This window comes from Catharus ustulatus, chromosome 7 (genome assembly GCF_009819885.2).
Source record: "Catharus ustulatus isolate bCatUst1 chromosome 7, bCatUst1.pri.v2, whole genome shotgun sequence".
Classification (NCBI taxonomy): domain Eukaryota; kingdom Metazoa; phylum Chordata; class Aves; order Passeriformes; family Turdidae; genus Catharus; species Catharus ustulatus.
The window spans coordinates 11,138,307-11,165,331 of NC_046227.1; the positions used below are offsets into that span (position 1 = coordinate 11,138,307).

The window sequence follows — 27,025 nt, forward strand, 5'->3', positions numbered from 1 at the left end:
GATGTATTCCCACAGAAAGATGACAAAGGAGGGTGCCTGATAAACATTTGCAGGACAATAACAAGTTTCTGTTTGTAAATACATGCTGGATATCTTGACACGGAAGCTCATAAAGCTAATTTGGAACAGCTAAACTGGTTTGACAGAGTCTCTCATTTTTTATCATAGGCTTTTACTTTGCTAATTAGATTTAAATATTTTTATTTTTGGTCTGATCTCGTAAAATTTTTGTAGCATTAAAATAGCTATAATATATAGGGATGAGAATATAAATGATCATCAATAAATAAAATAAGTAATCCCAGTAGGAATATTTTACTGAAACGTCATGAGTTGAATTCCATTTGGTGTTAAGGGATACTGACAGTACAGCAGTGGCAAATGCTGTGAAATTTAAGCGTGGCATGTCAGAGTTATCTGTGAATGTAGCACCTCATTCATCAGCAACTTTCCTGAAGGAAGCATATGGCATCCCATGATCTTTGTTCAGGATTTTGTTACACAAGCTTCCTGGTCACTTGTGTGCGGAGCAGCAAACTGAAATTATGTTGAGCATCTACTAGAACTTTTAAAAATGATACTGTTCTCATTTAGCCTCCCACTGTTTTTATGCATATGACTGTTTTTCAGGTGCCAAAAAAACATCAGTTATAACTTTCATGTAGCAAGGCCATGCAAGAGCCTTGAAGAAGTTGTGTGCTCACTAAATTTGTGTAGGTGATATGTCGAGACCCTTGGCAGCAAATAGACCATTTAGGAAAGAAGCATAAGGCCAAATTCTGTCCGTTGAATTAAGCTAGTTCTTGTGCTGTAACTGAGTGGGATTTGTTTCCAGGATTACTGACTACCAGTTCTATGGTTTGATGTCATGAAGAAATTGTTTCATTATTTGCAGGGCTGGGTAAGGATAGGATGGGTATTGCTTTGTGCAGATACATTGTTGTGTTCTCATGAGAACATCAGTGTAACAGGCATTTATATAAACATGTATTGGCACTCTTTATAGTCTAAAGGAGTATGATAAATTCATGTTATTGTCTTCTTTTACTTACAGATCAATGCAATCCGGTCAATTGTTCCAAACAAAAGCAATAATGAGATAGTTCTGGTGTTGCAGCAATTTGATAACAACGTAGACAAGGCTGTTCAAGCTTTCATGGATGGTGAGTACAATGTACCTTTGTCACTAATGCAGGTACAATTCAATCACATGCCAAAGTATTCATTGTCTCTAGTGGCTCAAAGTATGTTCTGTAGTTCTTCTGAAATCTGATGTGTGACACTTGTTAATTATTTAAAAAAAAAGATCCTTCTGTCTGTATTTTTGCTTTTTGATATTACAAGTTTGACATGGCTGTTCATCTGTTCTACCTGACTTTCCTATTGTTGAAGCCATTCTTACTGCAGACCTGCTTCTTTATTCTACATGAAAGTTAATGCTTTTTAAAGTAATGTGTCAGGAAATCATTCCCTATTGAAGGTACGGTAACTAAGAACAATTTGGGATAGTTCTGAAGCACATAACCAGGCCCCTATATCCCTGAATTCGATGCATACATTGACATTCAAACCTCAATCTGAATTTTGCAAATAACCTTGACATTTATAATGGCTGAACTAAGACTCCATTGAAAGTTTGAGCCGTTTAAACCTGGATCCATGTTTGTATTTTGCGTCATGAGACCATCTCTAATGAAAGGTCACTTGTATTTTAATATCACTTTCCTGGTAAATATATAAAGTCAAGTATTTTGAACTTTCACCACAATCTGTGAGAAACCCTTTGCAGAAGTAATGGCATACTATGAGCAATCTTTTCAAAATTTTTGTAGCTTGGGGTTATATAAATGATAGTAGAAGTTCAATGGTATCAAAGCGTCCTGTATATCTTAAAAATGCCTCCTTTTTGCAATCTCAGCAAGTTGTTTAATTCATGTCTATTTGACTTAAGAATATTTTTTGAATTTGATTTGGAAGAACTTACTAAAAGGTATCAGCCAAAAAGCATCATCATATGCTAGGAATTACCAATATGCAAAAAGCATATTCAAACAAACTGGACTATTTATAAATGTATCAAAATTCTTCCATCAAATCTATATGGTTCATTTTGCTTCAGGCAACTATACAGACAATTACATTCTGAGGGATGTATTGAAATTGCATTTGTCTGTGCACACAGTGAAAAAGGAAAGTGTGATGCACCTAATTAACAATAATTTTGTTTTCCTGTAATGTGTGTCCTGGAGAAGGTGGTGGAAAAAGAAAGACAGCAGAAAGGCAGCAGTGTCCATTTTGTTCTCCCCACATAAGATAATTCACAACAAAATGAAATGCTTCTCAGCTAGGAGGCTAGAAACTGATCATGAACACACTGGTTCTTTTTCACAGCTGAACTTTTGTTGAAATGTTTTATCTTTCTTTAGGCAGCGCAGCTCAGGTTCTAAAAGAATGGAATATGACAGGGAAAAAGAAGGTAAGAACTTACTCTTGAGAGTCAAGGCATTTAAATCACTTGTCAGTTGTTTGTACTTGAATTGTAGCATTTTGGGTCAGTACTTGGCCTTTTCCATCACAGGTGACTTCATTCCCACCTGTAGACAGTACTTGAAAGTAAATGTGTGTACTATTTTTAATCCTATTCTCCTCTCATTGTTTCACTAAACCCAGTGTTCTGAGCAAATTTCTGGGACAGCACATGAGTGTACCTGGGTGTGGGAATCAGACCCAGGATAAGCACAGGACAAATCCCAAAATAGCCCATGCACAGAAACACTTTTAATAAGAAACTGTATCCTGGATAGTCACAGCACTTACAGTGCTCAACTTACTAATTGTATTTTAAGTTTGTATGATTTGCATTGAGTGGTATCTCTATTCTTGTGATATTTCTCCATTTAGAACAATAGAAGAAAAAGAAGCAAATCTAAACAGCAACAAGGCAATAAAGATCCTAAAAACAAGAATAGTGGACCTGAGAAGGCATCTCAAGAGCCTCAGCGAATAAATGACTGTCATATGAATGGATGCCCTAAGGACAGTTCTGGCCATGGTTCTGCCAATCAGAAACTGGAAACCTCTTCTCCTGAGAACAAAGGCTCCGGATTTGTAGGGTCAGCACTGGACTGTCCAGAAGTCAAAGGTCAGTTCCTCTGACAGGGAGCACCTTTTCAATTGGCAGTGGCCAAGCCTTCACTGACATAAAGATCATGGTATTTTTACTGCCATTAATATGTTGTAGAGGTTTTTTTGTAGAAAAATAATGCACATAACTATCAAAGTCATGCTGATAGATTTATATCTGCATACTATTCATCTTGCAATAAGTTTCCTTGCTAAATGTCTTTCTTCTCCTATGGACAGCCCAGATGATACAGAATATTAGAAGTAGAAATACAGAAGAATGCAGAGTTAGAAAATAGCTTGAGTGTCAAATTGTTAGCAAAATTATTAAGTCCCTGTGGGATAGAGTTATCTGAGCACTGTGAGCTTCTGGCATATTACTGGATTTCTTTATTTCTTAGTACAAACTAGCCCATTTTTGCTTTTCTTCATCTTCCCCACACAGGCCAGTCACAGTAGACCTCCAGTGGCTTTTCCTAGCAGGGAAGGGAGGACCTTTGAGGTGTGGAAAAACACTCTGATAGCCTTTTAGTACGTGCACTTAGTTTCTCACAGGGTTAGTTATCTAATTACCATTTCTGAAACTGGGAGGGGCAGTAACACAGAAAGAGAAAGAAACTTCCTCGCGGTGGGAAGTACAGAGTTACAGTTGTACCAACACCAGTGTGAGCAAACTCACTGCTGTGGAGCAGAAGCTCTGTGAAAACTTGTGCCTACAAGTTCATAAAGCTCATATTTAATTGTTGTCAGTACTGCTAGTGTTTCTTCAGTTCTTCACATTTCTGATGTCCGACAGTCATGGATTATTGCTACTATTAGTTTTTTTTCCTGTATCTTAAGACCTTTCCTTGAAATCCTTTTTTCCATGGCTGCAAATACAGCTCTCAAACCTCATTTTAATGGAATGTGCCAAAGTAATAATTGTCCTGCAATTAATTATCTACTGCTTTTGGATGACTTTGGTAGTGCCAGCCTCTGGTTAATTAAATGAAGACTGTGCAACCTATAGCAGCCAAACAAACAACATGCAAAGAAATTTTGTCCGAAAAAATCTGATACCTCACAAAGGACCAGAGATACACTCCCTGCCCTTGCTAGACTCCCACTTAGCTTTGGATAAAATATGCCATAAGCCAGAAAATTCTGAATTTCCATAATATTAAAAGCATTTTTGCCACTTATTTTGCAAGACACAAACTTGTGGTATAAACCAGACTTCTTAGAGTAGCATTTTTTGAAATGGTACATGCATGAATAAAGATATGTAGACTTAATTGCCTATGCATGGGGAATGTTTTCTAGGAGGTACAGAAAGCAAGAAGAGTACCCATGCTGTCAGCAATCTTTTTATGTTTTTAAATCCTGTTTTTGAATCTTTGAAATAGTTAAGAGTTAGTTGTACATATAAAGGGCAAAAAGTATCTGGAAATTTTTCTTTGCCTTTGCGGGTGGCAAATGAGAAATGTGAGAAATGACCATAGCTTTACAATTTTTTTTTCAGCTTAAACACATTTCTCCTGTTTCAATAACAATGAGGGGAGAGAGCTTTAAAACAAAAAAAAAAAAAAAAAAAGGGCAGAAAAGAAGGGAAATAGAAAACCTGAAACTTTAATATTCAAGTTTCCCTTACATAGTAAAATAATTTCCTGGCAAATTTTTTTAATAGAAGAAAGTAATTTCTTCTTCACTTCCAGTTGCACTAATATCCTTTTCTTTGCAGTCAGTATAACTACTTTCTTAGGGTCAAAAGCTACCTATATTCATATTGTTACATTTGTGCTGAAGTGATCAGGATCCTTCAGGGACCAGCAGCTGTGCCCTTGCAGTTTCTGAACAACTCAAAGAAACTCTTTCAAAGCAGTGTGAAATGTTGAAGTGAGACCAAAGTGCACCTGTTTCATATTGCTCTCTCTTGTGTTGTCATCTTCCTTTGTATTGTCCTTGTCTGGCTTGTTTGTTTAGGTTCCTTCCCTATGAAATGAATGTTACTGTAGTCATTTCATCATCTTCTTCAGAAGGCTCACAGCTCAGAAGGATCATAGGTGTCTGTTGAGAGTCCCTAATGCTTTCCTCCCCATGAGGAACATGACGTTGAAACTTTGCCTATACCAACTCCCAGTCTGTGAGATTAGGACTTTTAGAGTCATAAAATCCTGGCAGCCTGAAAGGGACTTCAGGAATCAGATGGGAGGATGCAGCATTTCTCCATAGAAAATTAGAGGCAGAAACATTTGGTATTGCTTTTAGTTCAGTTCTACTTATTTCTTGCCATTATTCCATCTTTCTTTTTCTTAGACATCTTTAGTTGCTGTTACCCTTTCTCTGCTTGACCTTGTAAAGAAGCAGTGTGAATGCACTGAAAGGATATTTAGTGCTGCCTTGCCATGCTATTGCTTTTGCAGGGACCTTGGTAAAATCAGATCCTGATCTCTCCCCTACTTATTTTTCATGTAGGAAGATTTTTAATGAATCTTTCAGACTTCCTATTTATATCTCAGGGGTCATATGGCTTTTTTCTTCTTTCAGCCAAAGAATCTATGAGGTTCACTTGATATGAAAGGTATTGAACGGCAAGCTGCTGCAAAAAGATAAACCACTCATTGTGAAGATGGCAGCTCAGCAGATTTCAGAGCAAGTTAATCTGGGCTGTTGCCAGTAGTGGAAAGTACGGTCATACTTGACTGTTAATGCAGCAAATGTCACAACATAGACTGGTGCTGAAGTTCCAAGCCACCACGTACTGAACCATGTTACAGTTTACTTGCAGCTACTCTTATGCAGACTTTTGATTTCTCTTGCAGATATTTGACAGAGACTGTGTTCCTAGATTTTGTTATACATGCGTCTTAGCTGGTGCAAGTCTTCAGAGACTTGCTGCAGACTTTCTTGATCTATTTTTAGTTGTGTTGATTGTCTTCAGTCAAAAAGTTCCACTGGAGCATACAAAACTACTGTTTGCTAGCCTATGTTGGGCATCTTTCTGCTGGGTTTCAAAGTAGCTTGTGCGTAGTTTTGGAAGAAACAGAGTCAAAGTATATTACAGACAAAAGATAATCAAAAAAGTTTAATTTAGAGTATAATTGTTGTTCTAGGTGACCTTCTTTAGGTAAAAAGCTGTCAAGTTTGTAATTGTCTTGACAAGTATTCCAAAGCTGTAATTAAATGCAGTAAAAGCAATTATGCATGTTAACAACATATTTCAGATTAAATCTTAGGGACAGAACTGAAGAGCCCTGGCCTTTCTTTATAGGTTAGCTTCTAGATTGCTGGTTTCCAACTACCTGTTAGTTAGGTAGGAAGGTCAGCCTCAACTGAGAGTAGAAGGCCTTGATTTATAAAGAATGTTCTATTTGCATTAGTGTGAGATGTAGCCAGGGTTGAACAGGGCTAGTGGCAGTTCTCTCACAGGAGAGTTCCTCATTGTATGTGCAACCGGTGTCAGCATCAAACTTTTGACATGTTCAGAGTGCAGCACTACTGGTGTTTCTTGCTTTCACAGATTCAGGTTTCTTTTACTTCTTTCACTACTTTCTTACATACTGTTTTATGCAAGACACCTTTTCTGTTTTCAGACTCAACCTTTTAAAGCCCTTAAAAGCTGATTTAAAATGTGAGCACTGATGTTCCTACTTGTTTCTCTGGTAATACATGATTGCAATTAAACGCACCAAGATGTGCTTTCCACCTGTTGTAATGGCCAGCCAGGGCAGAAAGAAGTCACTAGCTGGTATGCTGCACCTGTCCATGTGATACCCCCTCAATCCCAGCAGTATTTATCCCATTCCATGGGCCATAATCCAGTTGTTAATCTGACAAATCCCTCTTCTCCAGACACCATGAATCATCAGTTGAATAAAGTGATGCATAAAAAGCATCTTCAGAATGAAGAATCGTCCATTCATCGAAGTGAGTACAAAAATTAGAAAAATGAGTTGACACAACAAAACACTTTCTGTGCTTGTTTTCTTAACTAAAATTGACAGTGGCAGTAATAGCTGGCCTTGCCTGTCAGTTTTCACCATCATGTTTTGGCTGCTTGTTCCTCTGTTATGATGCTGGTATCTTGAATCCCTTTGGAGTTTTGAAAAGAGGAAACCAGGTAGTCTTGTGGCAGCCAAACAGGCTCAGGCATTGTTATCTTATCCCTCTGAAGCTGTTGAACCCAGGAGCTTAATCTTTGACATACTTTCATTTCCTGCTTGGTTTCTCTTAGCAGCAGCTTTTGATAGAAATCTGTAGTCAGGCAAGGTAAGTATTTCAGGTAGGAATGTTTAATCAGTGCTTTTAAAATGCTGATAAAATTAGGAACATTTTTTGTGTGCTACATATATATACCTATTTGGGCAAATATTATAATGGGTAGCATGCTTTTTATGTTATGAGGCATTTTCCCTATTGGCATGAGAGTTAATCTTTTTATTGAGGTTTTTCTTTTATACACTGTTGAAATAAGGAAGTGTTCCAATTAGTGTATAATTACCAAAACAAATTCATTTGTTGTCATAGCTCCCTGAGGTTCTGTAGAATGTGTGCCAGGATAGAGTCACCATAAAGTCGTTCTGACTTAACAGTAGGGCTTCATACCTTTCTTAATCTTACAGCTCCCTGTTTTCTTCTTAATGCTTTCTTGCAGACAGAGAACGAGAACGCCAGAGAGTATCTGTGGAATCAAACCCAAAGACTGTGAATGGAGTAGAACAGCATGAGCCCCTTCAGTCATCAGTTCAACTCCAGTGTAACCTAGGCAGGCCAAAGTCAAAATCTTCCTCAGTTAAATCACCCAATGCGTCAACCCAACTTGAAACAAAGACAGATGATTCAGTCAAAAAAAGAGGTAAATTGGGTCTCTGGTTGCTGTGTTCTAAGGTCAAAAAACAGCTGAGGCCTCTAGGAAAAAAACCTTTGAATTCACATAAGTAAAAAAGAGATGTATTGGAAAGTAGAAGCAGAATTATAACAAAATTAATAAAACAATTTATGGTCTTTTTAACATACTAAACGGAATAACTTAAACTAATAATGCCTTTCTAATATTTATTTGATTTGGGGGATGCATTTCAGCAAACATGTTTAGAAACTGAAGAGCACTAGGGAGGGACTGTGGAAAAGTTGGTTTTATGGACTTCAGTAGAATAACCACTTCATTCTAATCTGGGCAAATATGTTGAACTATTCCTGGTGCCTCATTCAGGAAAACTAAAACTAACTTTCTGACTACCGTGCAATTTTTGTTTTCTATTTTAGGGCCAAACATTGAAAAGTCAGTAAAAGACTTGCAACGTTGCACTGTTTCTCTAACCAGATACCGTATGATGATCAAAGAGGAAGTGGATAATTCAGTGAAGAAGATCAAAGCTGCTTTTGCAGAATTACACAGCTGGTAGGTAAATCAGCTGCAGAGATCCATCAGCTCCACTTAGAAAAGGGACTAATTAAGCCACTGGCATTAGTGGGGAGGGGTCACTCACACCCTCTTTGTTTGCAGCATTTGGTTTCATTGAAAAAAAACCATGGTGCCATTCAGTAATGACACTTCTCATCAGCCAGGAAGTAATATATGCATGTATTGTATACATACATAAAGTTCTTTGAAAGAAACTCAGGTTTTTTTACTTCTAAATTATCCATCTTGACCTAATTCTTTTGTATCAGATTCAGCGGCAATATATATGAGCAAATGAAAGCTGTTCTAAATATCTTGTCTGGGATTTTCTGAAGTCTCTTTTACCTTCTTTAAAGCTCTTCTTTCTATACTGAATCTTTGATCTTATCTCCATTGGCAGACAGTCCTTTACTGTCTCTTCATGTCCCATCATCTTTGCTTCTTATACTACCATTGTTCTCTTAACTTTCTCTCATAGTTCCTTCTAAGTTTCCCATCCATCACTTAATTTCCAATTTGCATCTGTAGTTAATTCTTTTTCCTCATTTTTTATTTATTTAATCTGTTTTTCCATTGTAATTTTGATTACTGCTGACCTTCAGCATGTATATCTATGCCCTTTCAAAACTTATAGCAGAAATAATTGCTGTAGTAGCAAGTTGCATATTTGGTATATTCTTGTCATAGAAAAGTATTTTCTGCTTTGAGTTTTGCTTTGCCTTGGTTAAGTATAGATGTCATATAAAACCTATGCCTTAGATAGTGTTGAAGTAAGTAGAAGAAATCATGTTAAAATGTGCAATACTTGGTTACAAATCAGAAAAGAGTGAAAAACCTTTCCCCTTTAATTCAATCACAGTATTTGTCAGTTTCATGAGCGTATCTTATAAAAGAGCAGTAGTATTGGCAGGATTTTGTTAACTTTGGACTTCAGTATTGTATTCATTGTCTTCAAAGATGCATCTAAAGTAACTTTAGGGCCATTGGGGCTCCACTTCTGTATGGGCAGAAAATCCAAGTGCTGCTGAGCTGAATTTGGGGAAGATACTGGTTCAGTGAGCCCCCAGTGTACTTTCCTGTATAGCAGGGAGAGCTGTGTTTCTGTCTCTCCAGTGAATATGAGCTGTGATCACCCGTTGTACTAAATTTGGTAAAGTCAGGATTGTTCTGGATCCATTACAGTGATTTTTGTTTATGAACTTAAATGTAGCAATAAGATTGTTGGGTTAGAAAACTGAGCAGAGTTCATCAACTCCTTGCACTTTTTTAGTAGTTCTTTGAGGAAACCTTTTCTCTGAGAAAACTGTAGTTGAATCTGTAGTTGCTGTGTAGTTCACTCACTTTTTTTGTATTTGGCAGCAGTGTTAAAAATACCTTATGTGGCATGTCTCACCTTGGCTGCAGACAGTCTCAGGCAATTCAGTCTTTAAGCAATTGTCACTCTGGTCATGGAACAGACTTAGAATTCTGTCATGATCTAAAAGTGCAGGGAGGTAGTAAGTTCAGGACTGAAATTCTTCATTTTTCATATATTCATATTTTAGTTTGGAAAACAGTAAAGTGTATTGCCTAATACTAAAATATCCCAAAAGAGTTTGTAAATGCAAGTACTTAAAATGATGGAAATAGCCTGGAAAACTCTTCAATAGGCTTCATTTAATTTTGCCTTGTACCAGCTTCAGTGCCTAAAAATTATTGAAGCGGAGTCTGCTGAAAGCTCTGGGATGTAACAGATCTGCGGTCTGAATATTTGTGCCTCAGCATAGCACTGCAACGAGGACAGTACAATGTCAGGAGATGTTTATGGAAATCTCAGTGCTGGCTGTGTTGTTTTTGGCAGCTCATAAGTGTAACATTTAGGTTTTTCTTCAAATGAATGAAGGGGAATTTTTGTTTAAACAGTAAACTGCCTGACTTAACACCTTCTTTGCTAAAATTAAAGAGAATTTTGTGATATTTCATATGATCTTGTGGCCTAAACTTTGAGGAAGATGGACACAGCTGTTTTAATACCTCGTTTCCAAAAAGCCCCTAACAACTGCTGTAAATTTACTGGATTTGGGTAGAAATCACCTGAACCAATGATACATACAGCTTCAGACCTCATACAAGGATCCATTGTATTCCTGAGCTGCAGGGTTTAGTGTGTGTTACTTACATGGGAGTTTCCTTGCTCTGAAATTGAACAAAACATCCCCAGTGCTAGCAGGAGGAGAAGGTTTTAAGTGAGCGTATTTATTGCCCTCCTTTGGCATGGAGTTTCACTGTGACACAGTCAACTGGCCTGTCATGGAAAAGTGAAGGAATTCAGCTGAACTGTTGTTCCCAGAATGCTACGGAGTGGCCAAAGCAAGGGCATGATGTCAGGTCTCTGTTGTGATCATGATTCCAAAGCTTTTTCTAAGTGTCTCTCCAAGTTCCTGCTGGAGTGTAGGCTGGTTGGGATGGACAGCAGATACAAGAGCCATCAAGTGCTGTGTTCAGAATTGCCAGGAATACTGGAATGAGCTCAATACTGTAACACTTTCCTGTTACACACAGCTGTCACCACCTAAGGGGTTTTAGTGGAGCTAAGTGAAGTCAGACGCTTTTATCTTGCATTGCAGCTGAATGCTGAAACACATACCAATTTGTCTCTTTTGGGTTTATTTTTCTTCCTTTGATAATAGGATATAAGACCACTATTGTGTCCTTTTTTGCTGTTGAGGTCAGTATCAAAACTGCATTGCAAGAGTCTGTAATATTTTTAACTTTGTGATGATCTGTTTTGGTTTTTTTAAATCTTTCCATTATTTACCAATCACAGAAAGAATGGAGATTGCAAAGATAATATCATGTATCTTCCTCCTACTTCCAGAGTGTAAATGAAACCATTATTATGGAGTTAAATGAATAGCACATGTGGCCTAAGATGTCCTGAAAGCTTCAGCAAAAACATTCACAAGAACTTCTTTTAACAGCGGAACCTTAGGAGTGATAGCTGCCAGTGAAGATCCATGTTTCTCTCTGGCTCAGTATTTTACAGCTTGACCTAACCAATAGGGAAGTTACTCCTGGACTTGTACTATGCTGCTATTTAAGAAGTCTCCTGGCAAAATAATGGACACCCTCCCACAATCTGGAAAACAGTGCTAGGGAGCAGATGTGCCATGAACCCCTGTGAAGGCTTGGGGGGAAAATGCCATGCTTACTTTAGTTTTGATGTTGTAGTAAAATGGGGCAAATAACAATCCCAGCAAGATGTTTATTTAAAAACATTGCATTGGGCTCATTTCTTCTTTCTTAAAGAGCCTCACTGAAGTTTCTGCTAACTGGACTAATTATCTGTGTGCTCAGAAGTGATAACAGCTTGCATTTATTCAGTTCTTTTCATGCCAGAAGACACTCTAGCATTTTACAAGCCACGGGCTGGACCAGGCGGGGCACTTTGCCCCACAAGAAGTCTTTTGCAGTCTCATGTGGATTGTGCTCCTGCTGTGATCCAGCACTCTGGTCACCCCTGCTCTTGCTGGGCTTTCTGTGACATTGCTTTCCCAAGGTTATGAGAGCACTCAGCAAAGCAAGCTGAAGGGCTTTTCCTTAGGAGAAAAATCTTGACAGTATTCTTGATCCAGTATTTCTCCTCATTGCATTCAGCTTTGGTCTGTGGTTTTCAGGAATACTTTTGTGTGAGTGAGAACATAAGGTGTTCCCCTTACTTCTTCAATATAAAATATATCAGTGTAGCCATGTCCCACAGTAATGCAGAGCACAGAAAAGAAGGCTGCCAAATAGTCCTTCAGTTGCAGAGGAAGGTTAAAAAAGCTAAATGAACTTTCACTAGAGTGCACTTGAGATATTTGTTGCCAAGCTCAAAACCTACAGGCATTAACTGTGTTCTCCCTTCTTTTCCACCAAGAGACTGAATAACCATCCTGGGGACAAAAGGAGAGCCCCAGGAAATCTGAGCGAAATGCGTAGAGCACAAAAGGAGCCACAGCTCCCCATAACACCTCTTGCCAGAAAATAATTTTCACATGTTGGGCATTCATACAGTCATATGGAAAACTAAAAGGAAACATCTGCTACTTGCCCGTATGGTCTGCTGCCAGCCACAAATAGTCTGTAGAAAGCAGCAAGAACCAGGTTTAATTACACTGCATGCAGAACTGAAGCACATAAATACAAGCTTCTCTACTCTTTTCTGACATATTGGTATGTCCAGTGCTGTGTAAAGAGCTTGAAAATCAACACAACTGAATTTTTGGAGTGAAGAAAAAGCAGCTGAAAGCTTTACCATAGGCTAGATAAAAAAATTATTCTGACATCATGCTGGGAATATGGAGTTTGGCAATACTGACAATTTAGAAATAAAATAGATTCAGGGTAACAATTAGAAAGCATGTGCTGTATGTTTGGGGAAAATTAAGCAGCTTTTGTATTGTTTTCTAAGTTAAAGTAGAGGAGTGGTTGAACAGGGGAAGAAGTAACGTAAAAGAACAGCATTATGTCTGTACTTACATAGTTATGTCTACACTGACTCAGTGTGGGGTAGTAAGCAGTGGTGCCAGTGCTCACAGTGAGAACAGTTGCCCCTTCCTGGGACCCCTACTTGGCAAACTGTAAAGATGGTTTTCTGTCAGCTGTAGCCCAGAATCAGTGGTACCAGATGAGAGCTGCCTGTTTGTGCTGTGGTGCTTTGGAGAAGGGCAGATGGCTGGAAAGGCCAGGACTAGTACTGCTTTACACTGAACAGAGTTCTCTGCTGTTTTTCTCTCCATTTCCAGGCAGTTCTTATGAGGTTTCTGTCTGTCTGACAGCCGACCTTTGGTAGTCCTTATGCTCCTAAAGTCTGGGTTTTCAAATCCTCTTGCAGTTTGTTGTGATGTTTGTTTGCCCATCAGTCACACGATCCAGTCCTTAACCTTGTCAGCACAGAGGAGAGAATCTCCTTGCATCCAGGTTTCCTTGGCTCTGCTGGGTTTTCAGGTACCTTCAAAGATCAGTGCTTTGACCAAGGGCCCTGGGCCCTGGCACTGCTGCCTGGGCAGTCTGGGAGAATCTGATCCAACAGCTCTGGCCCCAGGCTGGATACCTACCTGGAGAGGGGCTTGTGCTGGCACTCTTCTCATGACCTCCAGCAGGCTGGGACCACCCTTGCTGTGCATTAGTGGCAAGAACAGAGCTCATGGAACTGAGGGGAGTTAGGTTTCAATGAGATATGTGTCCCCCTTCTGACCTCTTGGTCTTTTACAATTGCTTACTTCATCACGGTATTATTTTATCAAGTTTGTGAAGCTAGATTGAAGAGGTGAGATTCAAAGGTGGATTACATTTCTTAGCTGTTGTCCATATTTTATGGTGCCCTCTTCCCTCCCAGTCATTCATAGGTGTGTTTTTCATCCTCAGTAAAACACAGAACATGCAGGTTTTGAGGCTGTGCAGGTAGACTCTTGATTTTGTGCATGTCATTGTGGATGAAAATGAATATCTCCTTTCTGATCTCACTGTTGTCAGACTAGTGAGAAATCTAGCTTACTAAACACAAAAAGAGAATAATTATCTTGAAAAATTTCAACTGACATTCCACCAAAAAGCCAGACCTTTCTTTGAGGCCGCTTTCCAATGTGCTTTTGGGAATTACCTCTTTTCTGTAGCAGGAACTCAACAACTGTCTTCTTGCTGGAGTGTGTTTAGACTAAAATATATAAAACCAGTAAGGTATTCAGATACCTCAAGAATCAGTTCAGAACTGAAACTCAAATAGGAAAGAAATACTTTACAAGTTTGTGTAAAAAAGTGCAGGATGCTAACGAGCCATGGTGCAACTCATACTCACCATTGTTAAAACTGGCGAATTGAGACAATGCCTTCATTTCTAAAAAACTAAAATTTAGAAATATTCTTTCAGGAAAAGATTTTCTGTGTCAGTTTTTAGCTTAAAGAGGTTTTTGTGATGAGGCAATAAATTTCTAATTGTTTGTAAAGAGAGCTTAAAAGAAAATTGCAAATAGACCTTTAATTGTGGTGCATTTACCTGATCACTGTGCTCGCTAGCTGCTAAAGAGAATGATATTAGTGAAGGTAGATAAAAAATTACACAAAATTAACTTGAATAACTAAAAGCCTTTTGTCATTTTCAGTTCTACTAGACTGCTCTGCAGAGGGAAGAATTTCAGTGAAATTGATTTATGCTGTCTTTTGTTTATCTTCTTATTGTCAAACTGTACTAGTGATCAGAATGAAAAATCATGTAATCTGCGTAAACATTGTGTATATGCTAATATGGTGATCAAATAACCTTCAAACATTGTGAACATTTAAATAATATTGAACTAATACTGAAGAATGTAATCTGCTGCATTATTGAAAAATATGTCATCTACTCTCTTTTCCAACAAGGTATATTCTACAGTAGATATATATATATATTTCCTATTAATATAAAGAGAACTTGAAGTATCATTTCTCCAGTTACAAAATAGCATGGCTAGTCAGTAATCCTGTAACACTTGTAGTCACCTAGTACAGGTGATTGAGCTTTATATTTACATTCTCATCACATCACTCTAACTCCTTGTGCCAAAAGTTTGACAGGGGCAGTTCTAGTTTTTAGATTGACATGCAGGATTCTTTTGTGAAATACACAATTGGAGAGATTCTTATCAGTTGTCTTTTCACACTGCTTGTGGGTCAAGTATGTTCATGCTAGAAGGGAAATACATGCAAGAAAGAAAGCATAATACTTAAAGACCAATGCAGAGCTTATCAGGACCATCTCACGAATTTACATGTAACCTCAGCTCAAATACAGCAGAGACAGTAACTGTACTAACATCCCTCAAACTTGCTTGGGCTTGTCAGCAGCTTGTCAATCAGTATAGCTTCAAGGAGCTACTGGGGTCTGTTCCAAAGTGTTGACAGAGCAACATCACTGGAGTATGTTGTATTTTTGTTGATGCCTAAACTGTCAGACTCCAACAGTGTCTCACTACTCTAACTCCCTTCCTCATGAAAAAAGGGTTCAGATTGTGCCTCAGTGTTCAGCAGCACTCTAGCTGAACCAGCCCCCAGATGATGCCCAGGAAAAAATAGTTTTTCCCCCTTCCAGATGAAGAGCCCTGCTGCAGTTATTCAGGATGCCACAGCTGACACTGTCTTCCTCAGTGTCCAGAACAACAATCATTTTCAAACTGTGCACAAAGCTGCTTCAGGGGAGAATAAAGCTTATTAAACATCCCAAGGAGAAAACTGGCATTTTGAGGTCTTTAACAGGGTTATGAACGGACTCATTTGAATTATGCCTAACAGTAACCTCTATGCCATGCTGCTGGGCCTTACCTTTGTGAGCTCTGTCAGCATGTTGCCTCCATGTCAGCTTGGTCTTTTTATTTCCCCATCTCTTCAGGCACAATAGGTTTGTCATAATTCCTGGAAGAGGCAGAAAGAAAGAGAAGATTCTGGTCATATGCAAACCTTGTGATTCTCATCAGTAAAGCTATAAATCAGCCAGCCTGGCAATCTGAACCAGCTTTTCTCAAGAGGCACTAATAACTTTAATCATTTTAGTGGGATTTGGAGGTATTGCAGCTGACTGAAAATATAATTTCTTTAGCACTGTGCAAATACTAGATTTCATGTTGTAAACTAGAGGAAGATTAATTTGTTTCCACTAATGTCAGAACAAATTCAGAATTTGTTCTGAGTATGAAACTGTGAAATGAGGCAGCTGTCAGCATAATTTGCCCCATCACTGCTGTGCCAATAGCTCATTGTAGTTTGGCCTTTGCAGCTCTTTTTCCATTGTACACTGGTGTGAATCCTGCCAGCCTCTGTAGGGCCAAGGCATGTGTACTGTTCATTTGACCAGGAATAAGGCACTTACGTTTTTGCCTACAAAATCACTTCAGCAAAATGATTCCTAGAGAGCTGCTGTCTCTCCTGCTGCATCTCATATCTTTACAGCATGAGCATTGGCTGTGTCTCATTTGCATGCCCTCTGTGTTAAGCCTCTGCTTTGCCATGTCCCCTCTATATATTGTCTCCTTTCTGAGCTCCACTTCAAAATTTCACCTGGATATTAAGCTCAAACAGTGCTAAATCCTGTGCTGCAAACTGCAGATACTCACCTGTGGTGAACAGTGATATGGTGCTGATCCTGAAAACATGAGGAGTAAGAAAAGGAAGAATAAGTTCTTTCAGGAGACAGGTGTTGTGGTGAAAGGAGACAGAAAAGAAAGAGATAGTAATGTTACTCTAATTTTTTCTGTATCATCAATCACAGAGATAAAGCTGACTTGATTCAGATCTGTCCTAAACCTGGTCGGTGAAGGGGAGAATTTAGTCCCATGTTTGGTCTACTGCAGCAGGGGAACCTATGAACTGATGATTAGGGCTTGAATTCAAGTGCATTCAAAGAAGGAAGTGGTTCTGAGGTGTTTGTCATCAGAGTCTCAAATAGTATGTGGGAATATATTCAGGTGTTGATATTGATATTCAAGGTAAGGAAAAGGCAGGCTTCAGCCATGCCTTTCAGATTTTTAGTGCTCAGAGTAATCAGAAAAAATCGACAAGATAATGAACTCTTGAGAACATCAGCTAAAGTAGTATGTTCATTATTTTAAACCTGGTTCCAAACATCTATAGAAAACCCAAGATAAACAACATAACTGGAGAGGAAGGAATTAGCTGAATGTTTTCCCTCAGGTCTTTAGATGTGAAATGAATTCTGTTCCTTGCTCTGCTAGAGCTCAAGTCTGGTCATACCTGAGTGTGCAGAAAGTTCCTGTAGCACTCAGTTTCTAGTTCTCCACAGCACACCAATGGCTGCAAGCTGTGCACTGGACTGTACCAGCTTTATACAACATTTTAGTGCCAAATGGACACTAAGAAGCATTAAAAGAAAATGTCTTCCTGGGAGGTATTGCTATGCTGAGCCTCAAGCAGTTCTCAGTAACGCTTTTGCTGTGGTCTAATCACAATCACTGTATTGAGGCTGAGTAGGGCATTTTTCCAGAAAATACATTAAAAATGGTTGAACTCACAAGTTAAGGAGCTGTTCAGTTTGACTGTTGGACCTTTGTGTGGAAACAGTGGGATACTAGCAGAAATGAGAGGCAAGATTTGATCCATTGATTTTTCCACACTGTTCCTGTCCTTTCTCCTTCTATATGTTAGCATTAAGTTTTCTCTTTGTACTTGTCATCTGTCCTTTTTTCCAACCCCAGGCCAAGGTTTTTTTTCCAGTTTTCCGTCTGTTGTTTTCATTTGTTTGTAACTTTGATAAATCCTTGTTGGAAGCAGTGTTGCTCTGTTTTGCATTTGCTGGTGCTGGTTGGCCTAGGACATTTCTAAAGAAACATTAACTTTTCCCATATATGACATATGGCAGTTTATGGTTTCCAAGCTGAGAAATGTGGTTGTATGCTTCCAGATGAAAATTAGTATGTTCCTTTCCTTTAGCCAAGAGAGAGAGAGTGCATGTCCTCTGCTGATATAAATTAGTACAGCTGCATTGTCTTCAGGGAAGGAAAACCTTTTCAAGGTCTGGCTATTAAAGAAACTTAAGTTTCTTACATAGACAAGGGCACCAAACAGGTTTTCTCTTGTATTATTCTTTTTCCAATGTTAGTTTATAGCTAGAAAGGAAGTACACAGGTGGTTGTTCTTTAAATTCGTTGGTTGTCTCCTCTACTACCATGACATTCAAACACTTTTCTGAAATGTTTGTCAGAGACCAAAGTGAAACATTAGGAGTGTATTTTATTTATCATAAAATATGATAAATATAGGAATGCTATGGCCTTGTTTTCATTCTGGTATTAAAAGTGGTTTTATTTGGGGTCAGAATAAAATGTTAGGTGCCATCAGTTTACTAAGGATCAATTGTTAGAGTGCAGAGAGGACAATCCTGCAATGAGCTGCACTAAAACACTCCTCTGATGAGTTCTGCTGTTGTGACCTTGTTGCTTGAATATGTTTTCCAGACAAAAGTTTATGTTTATATAACCTGTGTAGTGCACTCGGGAGGCACTTTGATAACAGAGATGGAACAGGCAACAATCTGCAGTTTTTTCAATTTAAGAGGAAGTATTAAAGATAACTAGATTTCTCTTTGTGGAGGATAGGTAAGAAATTTGCAAGATTAATTTCAGCCACCTGTTGTGAAAGTCAAGGAAGTTTATTTAACCATGCAGTTACAAAAGCTAATTGAAACTAGATTTATTCTGAGGAGCTATGACTATTTAGATTAGCAAGCTGGAATCATCACCTGCTTATTTGGCATTCAAGCTTAATGCTTATGCCTGGAGAATACTGAGTGCCAACTGGAATAAGCGTGTCCTTCCATTGTCAGAGCCTGCCTCTTAACTGATCTGCTCTACCATAAAAAAACCCCTGCTGTTTTATTTCCTCTGCTGTGTAGGTCACACTAAATCGATCTGGCAGGCTGAAACAGTAATTTTTGTCTTGTTTCTATGTATGAAACAAAAAAATCTGTTACACTGCAATTGTGTTGTCCTGCTGCAAGCTTTGCCATCAGCCAGCCTGCTTCTGTCCCTCTTGTTGGCTACTGGGAGGCAGTGTAAAGGTTTCCTCCTCTTCAGGGGGCATGGAAGACTGGGAAAATTCAAGGACAGACGTCTGCAGAGCTTCTGTTGCAAACCTTCTGTGTGAGGTTGGTTGGAAGATTTCAAGGAAGGATGAATGGCACTTGAAAATGTTGTAGCTGGTAAATGTTTGGTTGTCAGCTGTGTGTTTGCCATGTGTTCCCCGCACTGCCTGCTCACCAATCTTTCCCTCTTTTAGTTAAGGACCTGTCAATATTTCTCTCTAAGTCTTCTGTCTCTCTTTACTGCCCACTGAACTCTGGAGGATCTTCCCTTTCTTGCTAAGGATGTTCTAGACAAATGTTTTGGGTTTAAGTTTCCTATAATGTCTTCCTTCAGTAGAAGCCTGTTCACACGTAACTCGGTGTCTTCACTGGGTACAAAAGCTAATGTTTAAGGTTGATTTTACTTACAGGGTTGAGAGTTCTACTTGTCCCTAGTGTGTGCCTAGATGTACTCCTGATGTTTGACCTACTTTTTGCAATTTTCCCCCCAGCTGCTTGAGTTCGCTCACTTATGCAAACACGACCATTAACATTGGTGGTGTTTATTAAATGTGAATTTAACTTTAGGAATAATCTAGTGAGGGGAGAACAGGATGGCACACCAGGCCACTGTCCCCTGAAGAGCATTCTGCAGAGATGTTGCTCCACTGGACAATGCACTGCGTTCATAATGTGAGCAATCTCCCCTCAGCAGACCCACCTGATTAGTTGCACTTTGACAGTTTAAAAGACAGTTTAAAAGTCAGGGATTGCACACCAGGCATTTGTAAAGGAGAGGCACATATTCCCTTTAGGAAGGCCAGGTAACAGTGGAACAAGTCCTTTCCAATCGTGGTGGCAATAGGGGGCAAGGAAGCTGACTTCTGTTATGCAGATACTTAAATGCTTACATACATCATAAACCGTTTTCTTGTTTACCCTGACATATTTTGCAAAAATATCTCTAAGGAAGGAAAGGAACTCATTCCACACATCTTTAATTTTGTTTCATTCTTAGTTTTGTGCCGAGACCTGAGGTATATTAATCTGGGTAGCAGCAATGGTATATCTGGTGTAATTAGGAAAGAGTGTTTTGTCATTTGAGGATTGCTGTGCTGAATCAGATTGATTTCCACATCTGTGCAGATACAAGGGAAGGCCATTGAGTTGTTTGTGTAAAGCAGCACATACTCATTATCACTATTTTTTTTGTAACTGGCTTGCCTAGGTATTTCTTCAACTTCAGTTTTTTAAGTCTTAGTTATTTCAAAACTGCCCATTATTAATGTCTGAAGTCTGTGTGGTCTGTAGTTAGAGCTTTTGATTTTGATGGAGTTCTAGCATGAATTAAATCATTCTTTTTTCTTTCTTTTTTTCCTTTTGTAGCATCGTAGACAAAGAAGTGTCATTAATGGCAGAAATTGATAAAGTTAAAGAAGAAGCCAGTAAGTAAAAAAAATACACAGGGAAATTTTGGAATACTTTGGAATTTTTTTGAAACAGTTGTTTTGTTTGGCAGAAAATTACTCTATCCATAAAATTGGTTTGCAGCATTCCATCACCTCTCACTCTATATGTATAGTCAGATACAGCTTTGATGTGCCAGGGTAGTTTTTATGAGGATTGTGCATCAAAATTTCAGTATTATGAAATTAAGGTAAACCAAAAGGTGATACAGAGTTAGATTTAAATTACTTACTCCTTCTGCTTGCTTATCATAGCTTTTTGACTGCTCTTTCCCCGCAACTCGCCTCATTTCTATGATTATTCAATTACTTTGTTTCCATTTGTCAGTCACTCTTTGTTTGCTTATATCATCTACATAAGTTAGAATACTGGAATTGGGGAGTAGGTTATTGTGTTGCCTTGCATAGCTTTAAGGGACAGTGATCAAGCTTATGAATTAGAACAATTTAAAAAATAAAAAACCAGGTATTTACTGCAGTCTGTTTTGTTAATAATCTGTGGGAGTTGATCTGATTCCAGGCTTTCATGTTGTGTCTGGTTTTTGCATTTTCATGTATATATATTCTGTTTTGGGGTGAGTAAAAGCAAGGTGAGCCTTGTGTTAGGATACCACAGTGTCTGTCTTACACTCCATCCAAGATACAGTGTTTGTATTTACCCCCAGGAAATACAGTGGGACATATTTCAGTAGAGAATGCTAAGCAAGAAATTGAAGAGTAACCAAAGCATTGTTAGAATGATACTTTTCCTGTCCTTGCTATGAATGCATACAATGCTTTTATTGATTTGTGAATTTAAGATCCTTCCAAACAGGATCACAAATATATTTAACATTCTTGAATGCTTCATCTGCATTTAGAACTCACTTAGTTTACAAAAAAATACTAATTGAAATTTTGTTGAAAAAAATGCTCTAAATTCTGTGTTGCTGTCCAAGTCTTTTGCAGTTGTATATGTGTAGAAGCTAGAAGGTATGAAGTTAAAACAGCAGAGATTTGCAAAGTTTGTGTTTTGAATTTTATTTGCTAATTTTCTAGGAATAACACGAAAGAGGTGTGAATTTGAAGCTCTGTGTTTCTCTGGGAAGGACTTATGGAGGGATATGTATCAGCAGGTTTTGTTTACCTGCAGATACCAGGTAGCCATAATCAGCTACACAGCATGCACTCATTCCCAGGAAAAATGATGGTAGAATTCCCACTGATCAGCAGACACAGGTTTAAGCCCTAACTGCACAAACAAAACCACTTTTTGGAAATCCACTGTCCAGAGCTGATGGTATTATAGGGCCTCTTCATTAATCTCTGCCAGTTATAGGAATTTTTGTAGAAAGTAAACCTAATTCCTGCCTACCAGCATGCAAAGTGCTGCATTTGCACATGGCATGTTCTGTTTCCCTGTTTTCCTGCCAGCTCCTGCAGGAGAATGGATGGCCCAGTACCTGTTTCCAGCAGTGTGCTTTCTCAAGGTTGCTGTTGGCTGTAAAGTGCCTTCAGAAACTTAGGCAGAGAGTTGTTTCAGGACTGTAACATGCTAACCAAAATTTAAAATATTATTTATTTTCATATCTCTTTGCTGCACTCAAGGACTGTTTTACAGTGGCTGATCTTATTCGTACTGTCAACACTAGGAAAAATTCAAAATATGATAATTTCAGGGAGTTTTTTAAACATGAGTATATGGCTGGCATCTCATGGAAATAAATGCCATATGAGATGAGATCATATGGTCTGGGCAGTCACTTCAGCAAAGAAGATATTGATCTTGGGGAGGAACAATATTAGCATTACATAGAATAAGCAGTAAAGCAGAACTGTTGACAAGGTAAGCACCTGGTAAATTGTTCATTTAATGTGATAAAATTTCCTCACTCTCGTCGACCATATTCTACAAAAAATGAAATAGAACATAGCAGCTGGGGACATAGCAACTGTTCTTAGCATAAGTAATAACATAGGCACAGATTTACCAGCAGGGCTAAAGGAACTGCAGCCACCCTCTGCCTTCCTTCCCTGCTGTGTGTGACACACACTCCTCTGCAGTCACACAGCTTGTTTGCTCCCACAAAGCTGTGCAGGTGCAGCTGTGTCTCCCTGTGCCTGTTGGACCATGTTGTACTCAAACATGAGTACTGAATATTGTACTGAAACACTGGAACAGGTTTCCCAGAGAAGGGGAGATCCTCATCCCTGGAAGCATTCAAGGTCAGGCTCTGAGCAACCCCCATCTGTTGAAGACGTCCCTGCTCATTGCAAGGGGTTGGACTAGAGACCTTTAAAGGTCCCTTCCAGCCAAACTATTTATTGACTCTACAATACTTTCAAAAGAAGTGTTATTCTGATTAAATATATGATAATGGGTTGAGAAACAAACTGTCTGTGAAATATCATTAATTCTCACCTTTAAAAATAGCATTAAAAGTATAGGCTGGCTACATGACTTGTCAAGTGTGCTGTGGAAATTTGTGGCAAAAAGAAGGCAAAGAAACCAAAATCTGTATGGCTGTGGTGGAGTCTGTGTCCTTAGGATAGTTTACATTAAGAACCACTCCTCCTGACTGTAAATGTAAGTTCAAGACAAAAGACCATGATTGTTACTATTTTACATTTAGATGTTGTTTCCTCTCTGCTGTAAGTACTGATCCCATCAGCCAATTGATCAGTTGTAGTTTTTACAGAGTCACCATTTAGGTAATAGTTTGCATGTATTTCCACCAAAATTGTAATGTCATATTATCTTGTGTACAAGTAGGCTATTGCTTTGTGGTTTATGAGTAATCTTTCCCTATAAGAATATAATTACTCACCCCTTCCTTACATAGAATATACAAGAGAGGCAGTAATGAATATTTAGTACTTTTTTCATAAAGACAGTTGGCCTTCAGTGCTGGTTTGAAATGGCAAAAGTGTGTATTCCATATGTGAAAGCAAAATTGCGATAACATAAACTGTATACGAACAGATTTTTTTCAGAGGAAGTGAAATTCCTCTGTATAAATCAAATACAGCATGTCTTCAGAAACAGGCTGGTGACTCAATGCAGTGCTTCTTTCCATGTTTCTGGAAGGCTTCCTGTTTTTGTGCTTCAAAATAAAACACTGGAAAACTCAAAACAACAGGTCTTTGCCCCTGTTTGTCTGAATGTTGGAGGATTGGTTTAACTTTGATTTTCTGACAGCTATCCCATTTTCAGATCTTTCTCAAAATCAGTGAAATATGGTGATCAACTTAATCTTTGCAAATACTATACTGGAAGTCCAGTTGAATTCAGTGGTCCATGTGTTTGTCTCACATGGGATGTACCATGTTAATGCCCAAAGACTATTAAATTACAGAGCAATTTACCTTCCTAGCATTAATGACTGACTATTGTTATTTGGCAGTGGAAATCCTGACTGCTCGGCAGAAGAAAGCAGAGGAGCTGAAGAGGCTGGCAGACCTAGCCAGTCAGATGGCTGAAGCACAACTCTCTGAACTCAGGGCTGAAATTAAGGTCAGGCTTTCACTTCTCCTTGGGTATTTTAGCCATTTTCAGAAATGCCAACGAAGAGTTGTCACATTAACATACCCAGGTTGTTCATTGCTGCTGTGGACCAAGGGGTAAATAGCTTTCCATAGGGAAAATGGAGCTTCTTAAAGCATTGTAGCACCTCTGAGTTGTGTACAGATGCTACTAGAGAAGATTCAGCAAGTAAACCTGATAGCTTCAGGTTCACTGATCAAACATACATTCTCTGCTGAAATGACCCACTTCCCAAGTGTGGGAGTGATCCACCCATCACTGGGCTGTGAGACAAAATTTGGTAATGATGTGAAAATACTGTTCTGCACAGAAGTCTTGTGAACAGGGCAGGGTCAAGAATTTGTGGAGCCTTAAAGTGAACTTAAGTATTTATTGGCTCTTTTCCCACCCATACAGTGTTTTGTTCAGAATGTAAATCACTGTTAACATGTCTATTTTTGCAGCACTTTGTGAGTGAACGGAAATATGATGAAGAGCTGGGCAGGTCTGCCCGATTTTCCTGTGATACAGAGCAGCTGAAGACCCAGATCCAGCTCTGTGGAGAAAGTAAGTGCTGATGATCCCTCTCACTAAATTTCTCAGAACAAACATACCTGTTCAGCAGAGCTGACAGCACGTGTGCTGCCAGTGTGCGAGTGTGCAGCAAGCCCAATATGAGTGGTGTCTCTGGATGCAGCAGGACTGCTGGACACACACGAGTCAACTTTACAGTTTGCAACATGTTAGATTCACTGTGCCTGGCTGCACACTCCATCTGCAGGTGCACAGTACCATCTTTGTCAGAGATTTCCAGGTATTATTCAGATGAGTTGAAGTTTTCAATCTAAAGAGGATCCCAACTCTGGGGAATACACAAATTCAGTAATTTATAAATAAATAGTAAATTGGAAGCTTCTGTGTGTGAGCATAATGTAATGAGACCAATTCAGATCTCTCCTGCTAAGAATTCCCCAGCTTTATATTCACTATTCGTTGGGTTTTTCAGGAGCCATCTAGAGTCCCAAATCATAGAATCACTAAGGCTTGGAAAAGACTGATCCCACCTTGCTCCCCAGCCTTCTTTTAGGTAGTTCTAGAGAGTAGTAACCTCTCCCCTCAGCCTTTTTTTCTCCAGGCTCCTGTTTCTAAATAATCTGTCCTTCTGCTTGGAAATTTGGGTTCACATTTTTTGCTTCAAGTATCATGTCCCTGTTGCAAAATAGGAGCCTATTTCTCATCTCTCATCTGCTTCTTTTTCCCCTAAAACAAAGTAAATAATATAAGGCTTTGCCCAGTATGTTTGTTACCTTGTCCTATGGTATTCTGTTAGAAGAAACCTGGTAAAACAATACTGAACAAGTGCATCTTGGTGGAAGGAAAATAATAAATGTTTTCAAGCAGTTCCTAGAAAGAGAAAATGGAGAAAGTACTACACAGTCTGCCAATACAAGCTTCTGACTGCACAGCTAAGAACTGGCTGCTTGAAGGCATAAGCAGTTTAACTCATTAGACCATAAGAACTGCTTTTGCAGAACACTTTGAAGATCTAATCCCATATCCTGTCTCTCAATGAAACCAACCCAGGATGTTTCAGAGGAAGACATAAACTTCCCAGTAATGCATCTAATTGTTTCCAGTCACCTCATAGACCCTATCTAATACCCTGAAGCATTAGAGATTGAAAATTCCATAAAGATTATCTTGACTAATAATACCACAGCTGCTATTAATATAACCATAGACTATTTTTTAAAACTCACTGAACTACTTTCCTAAATAACTTCCAGCTGCAGTTAATTCTGCAAGTTAATTATTTATGCCTCATTTCAGTAAAGCATTACGAAAGCATAGTTTGATGCAGGCCTGTTTAAATCAGGTCAGTGAAGTCAAAAGAGCAGCTATTAGCAGGGGAGCAGTGTCATCCTAGAAATGACTGATAGTGCACTGACTCTCTGATGGACTTCGCTTATACCTGCCCTCAGTGACCTTAGATGAGCAACTTGTGATGATTGGTGTCTTTGACAAGAGCTTTTCAGTGCAAAAGATGTTTCTCTTAGCATCATCTCTCAATGAGGCCCATACCCTGCTAGGAGCTGCAAATACCCATCAAACAAGAGATTGTACAAGGCCTATTAGCCAAGAACAGCCACTCCTAAGGGCTTTAACAAAAGCAATAACCAAACCCACAGAGTTTGTGCAAAGGAAGGAATGTTCTGGCATGAGGAGATCATAGACACCATATACTCAAAATGAAGGACAGGAAGAAACAAAAATAATTGGATTGACATATATCAGAACATCCAGTATCCTTTCCTTATACATCTTTTTTGTTAAAAACACATTTTTATGACAAGCATCTGGCGTTTTGTATGAGTTTCCATGTTCAGCAGTCTGTTTTAGATGAAAGAGAATTAATAGAATTCAGGGATGGTTACCCTTACTGAACTCAGGAGAGAAAATTCAGTTCATTGTGCAGATCATTGCATTGTTTTTCTGAAGAGGACACCTAGTGGGAGAAGTAGCTGATTTTGGTCTAAGTGACTAAGATCTTTAGAAAACCTAACAGATAATGCTTAGTTACTAAAATTATTCCTCATCTTCTTTCTCTGTACTAGAAGTGAAAAAATAGATAAAAACAACAGGTGTCTCTCTGGAGTGAACCTCAAATTTGTCATCTGTATCAGAAGGAAAGAGAAAAGTTCCATAATCAGAAAAATCAGGACAGCAAATAAAAGTCAAGAACTTTATTAGTCTCAGAATCCTCTTCAAGACTGCTTGGGGGCCATTTTGCAAAGGCAGCTTGAAAAAATGCACAGAGGAATCAAGGATTTTTTGGGTGCATTTCATATCCAAATACAACAGTGCTTAGTAAATTAGGTGATCCCAAAATACTGAGAAGTAGAGAGTAGGGATATATGGAGATGGGCAGTAGTGGTTCCTGATGGTGCAGACTGCTGTGATCTGCATGAAGTGGATTAGTG

At 38.7% G+C, this 27,025-nt stretch overlaps 1 protein-coding gene across 5 annotated transcripts in view; it reads left to right on the top strand.

Annotated features, from left to right (window-relative positions):
- The window catches only part of SPATS2L (spermatogenesis associated serine rich 2 like), a 77,121-nt gene that overhangs the window by 46,314 nt on the left and 3,782 nt on the right, over positions 1 to 27,025 (top strand). For 4 of the 5 annotated variants that reach the window (XM_033064648.1, XM_033064651.1, XM_033064649.1 and 1 more), the window contains 9 exons: positions 1,055 to 1,163; positions 2,427 to 2,476; positions 2,902 to 3,142; positions 6,955 to 7,029; positions 7,757 to 7,957; positions 8,368 to 8,503; positions 20,463 to 20,521; positions 23,926 to 24,035; positions 24,509 to 24,611. In XM_033064648.1, coding sequence (XP_032920539.1) covers positions 1,055 to 1,163; positions 2,427 to 2,476; positions 2,902 to 3,142; positions 6,955 to 7,029; positions 7,757 to 7,957; positions 8,368 to 8,503; positions 20,463 to 20,521; positions 23,926 to 24,035; positions 24,509 to 24,611 — 1,084 coding nt within the window. The remainder of the gene's footprint in view (positions 1 to 1,054; positions 1,164 to 2,426; positions 2,477 to 2,901; positions 3,143 to 6,954; positions 7,030 to 7,756; positions 7,958 to 8,367; positions 8,504 to 20,462; positions 20,522 to 23,925; positions 24,036 to 24,508; positions 24,612 to 27,025) is intronic. The other variant, XM_033064652.1, reaches the window with a different exon arrangement.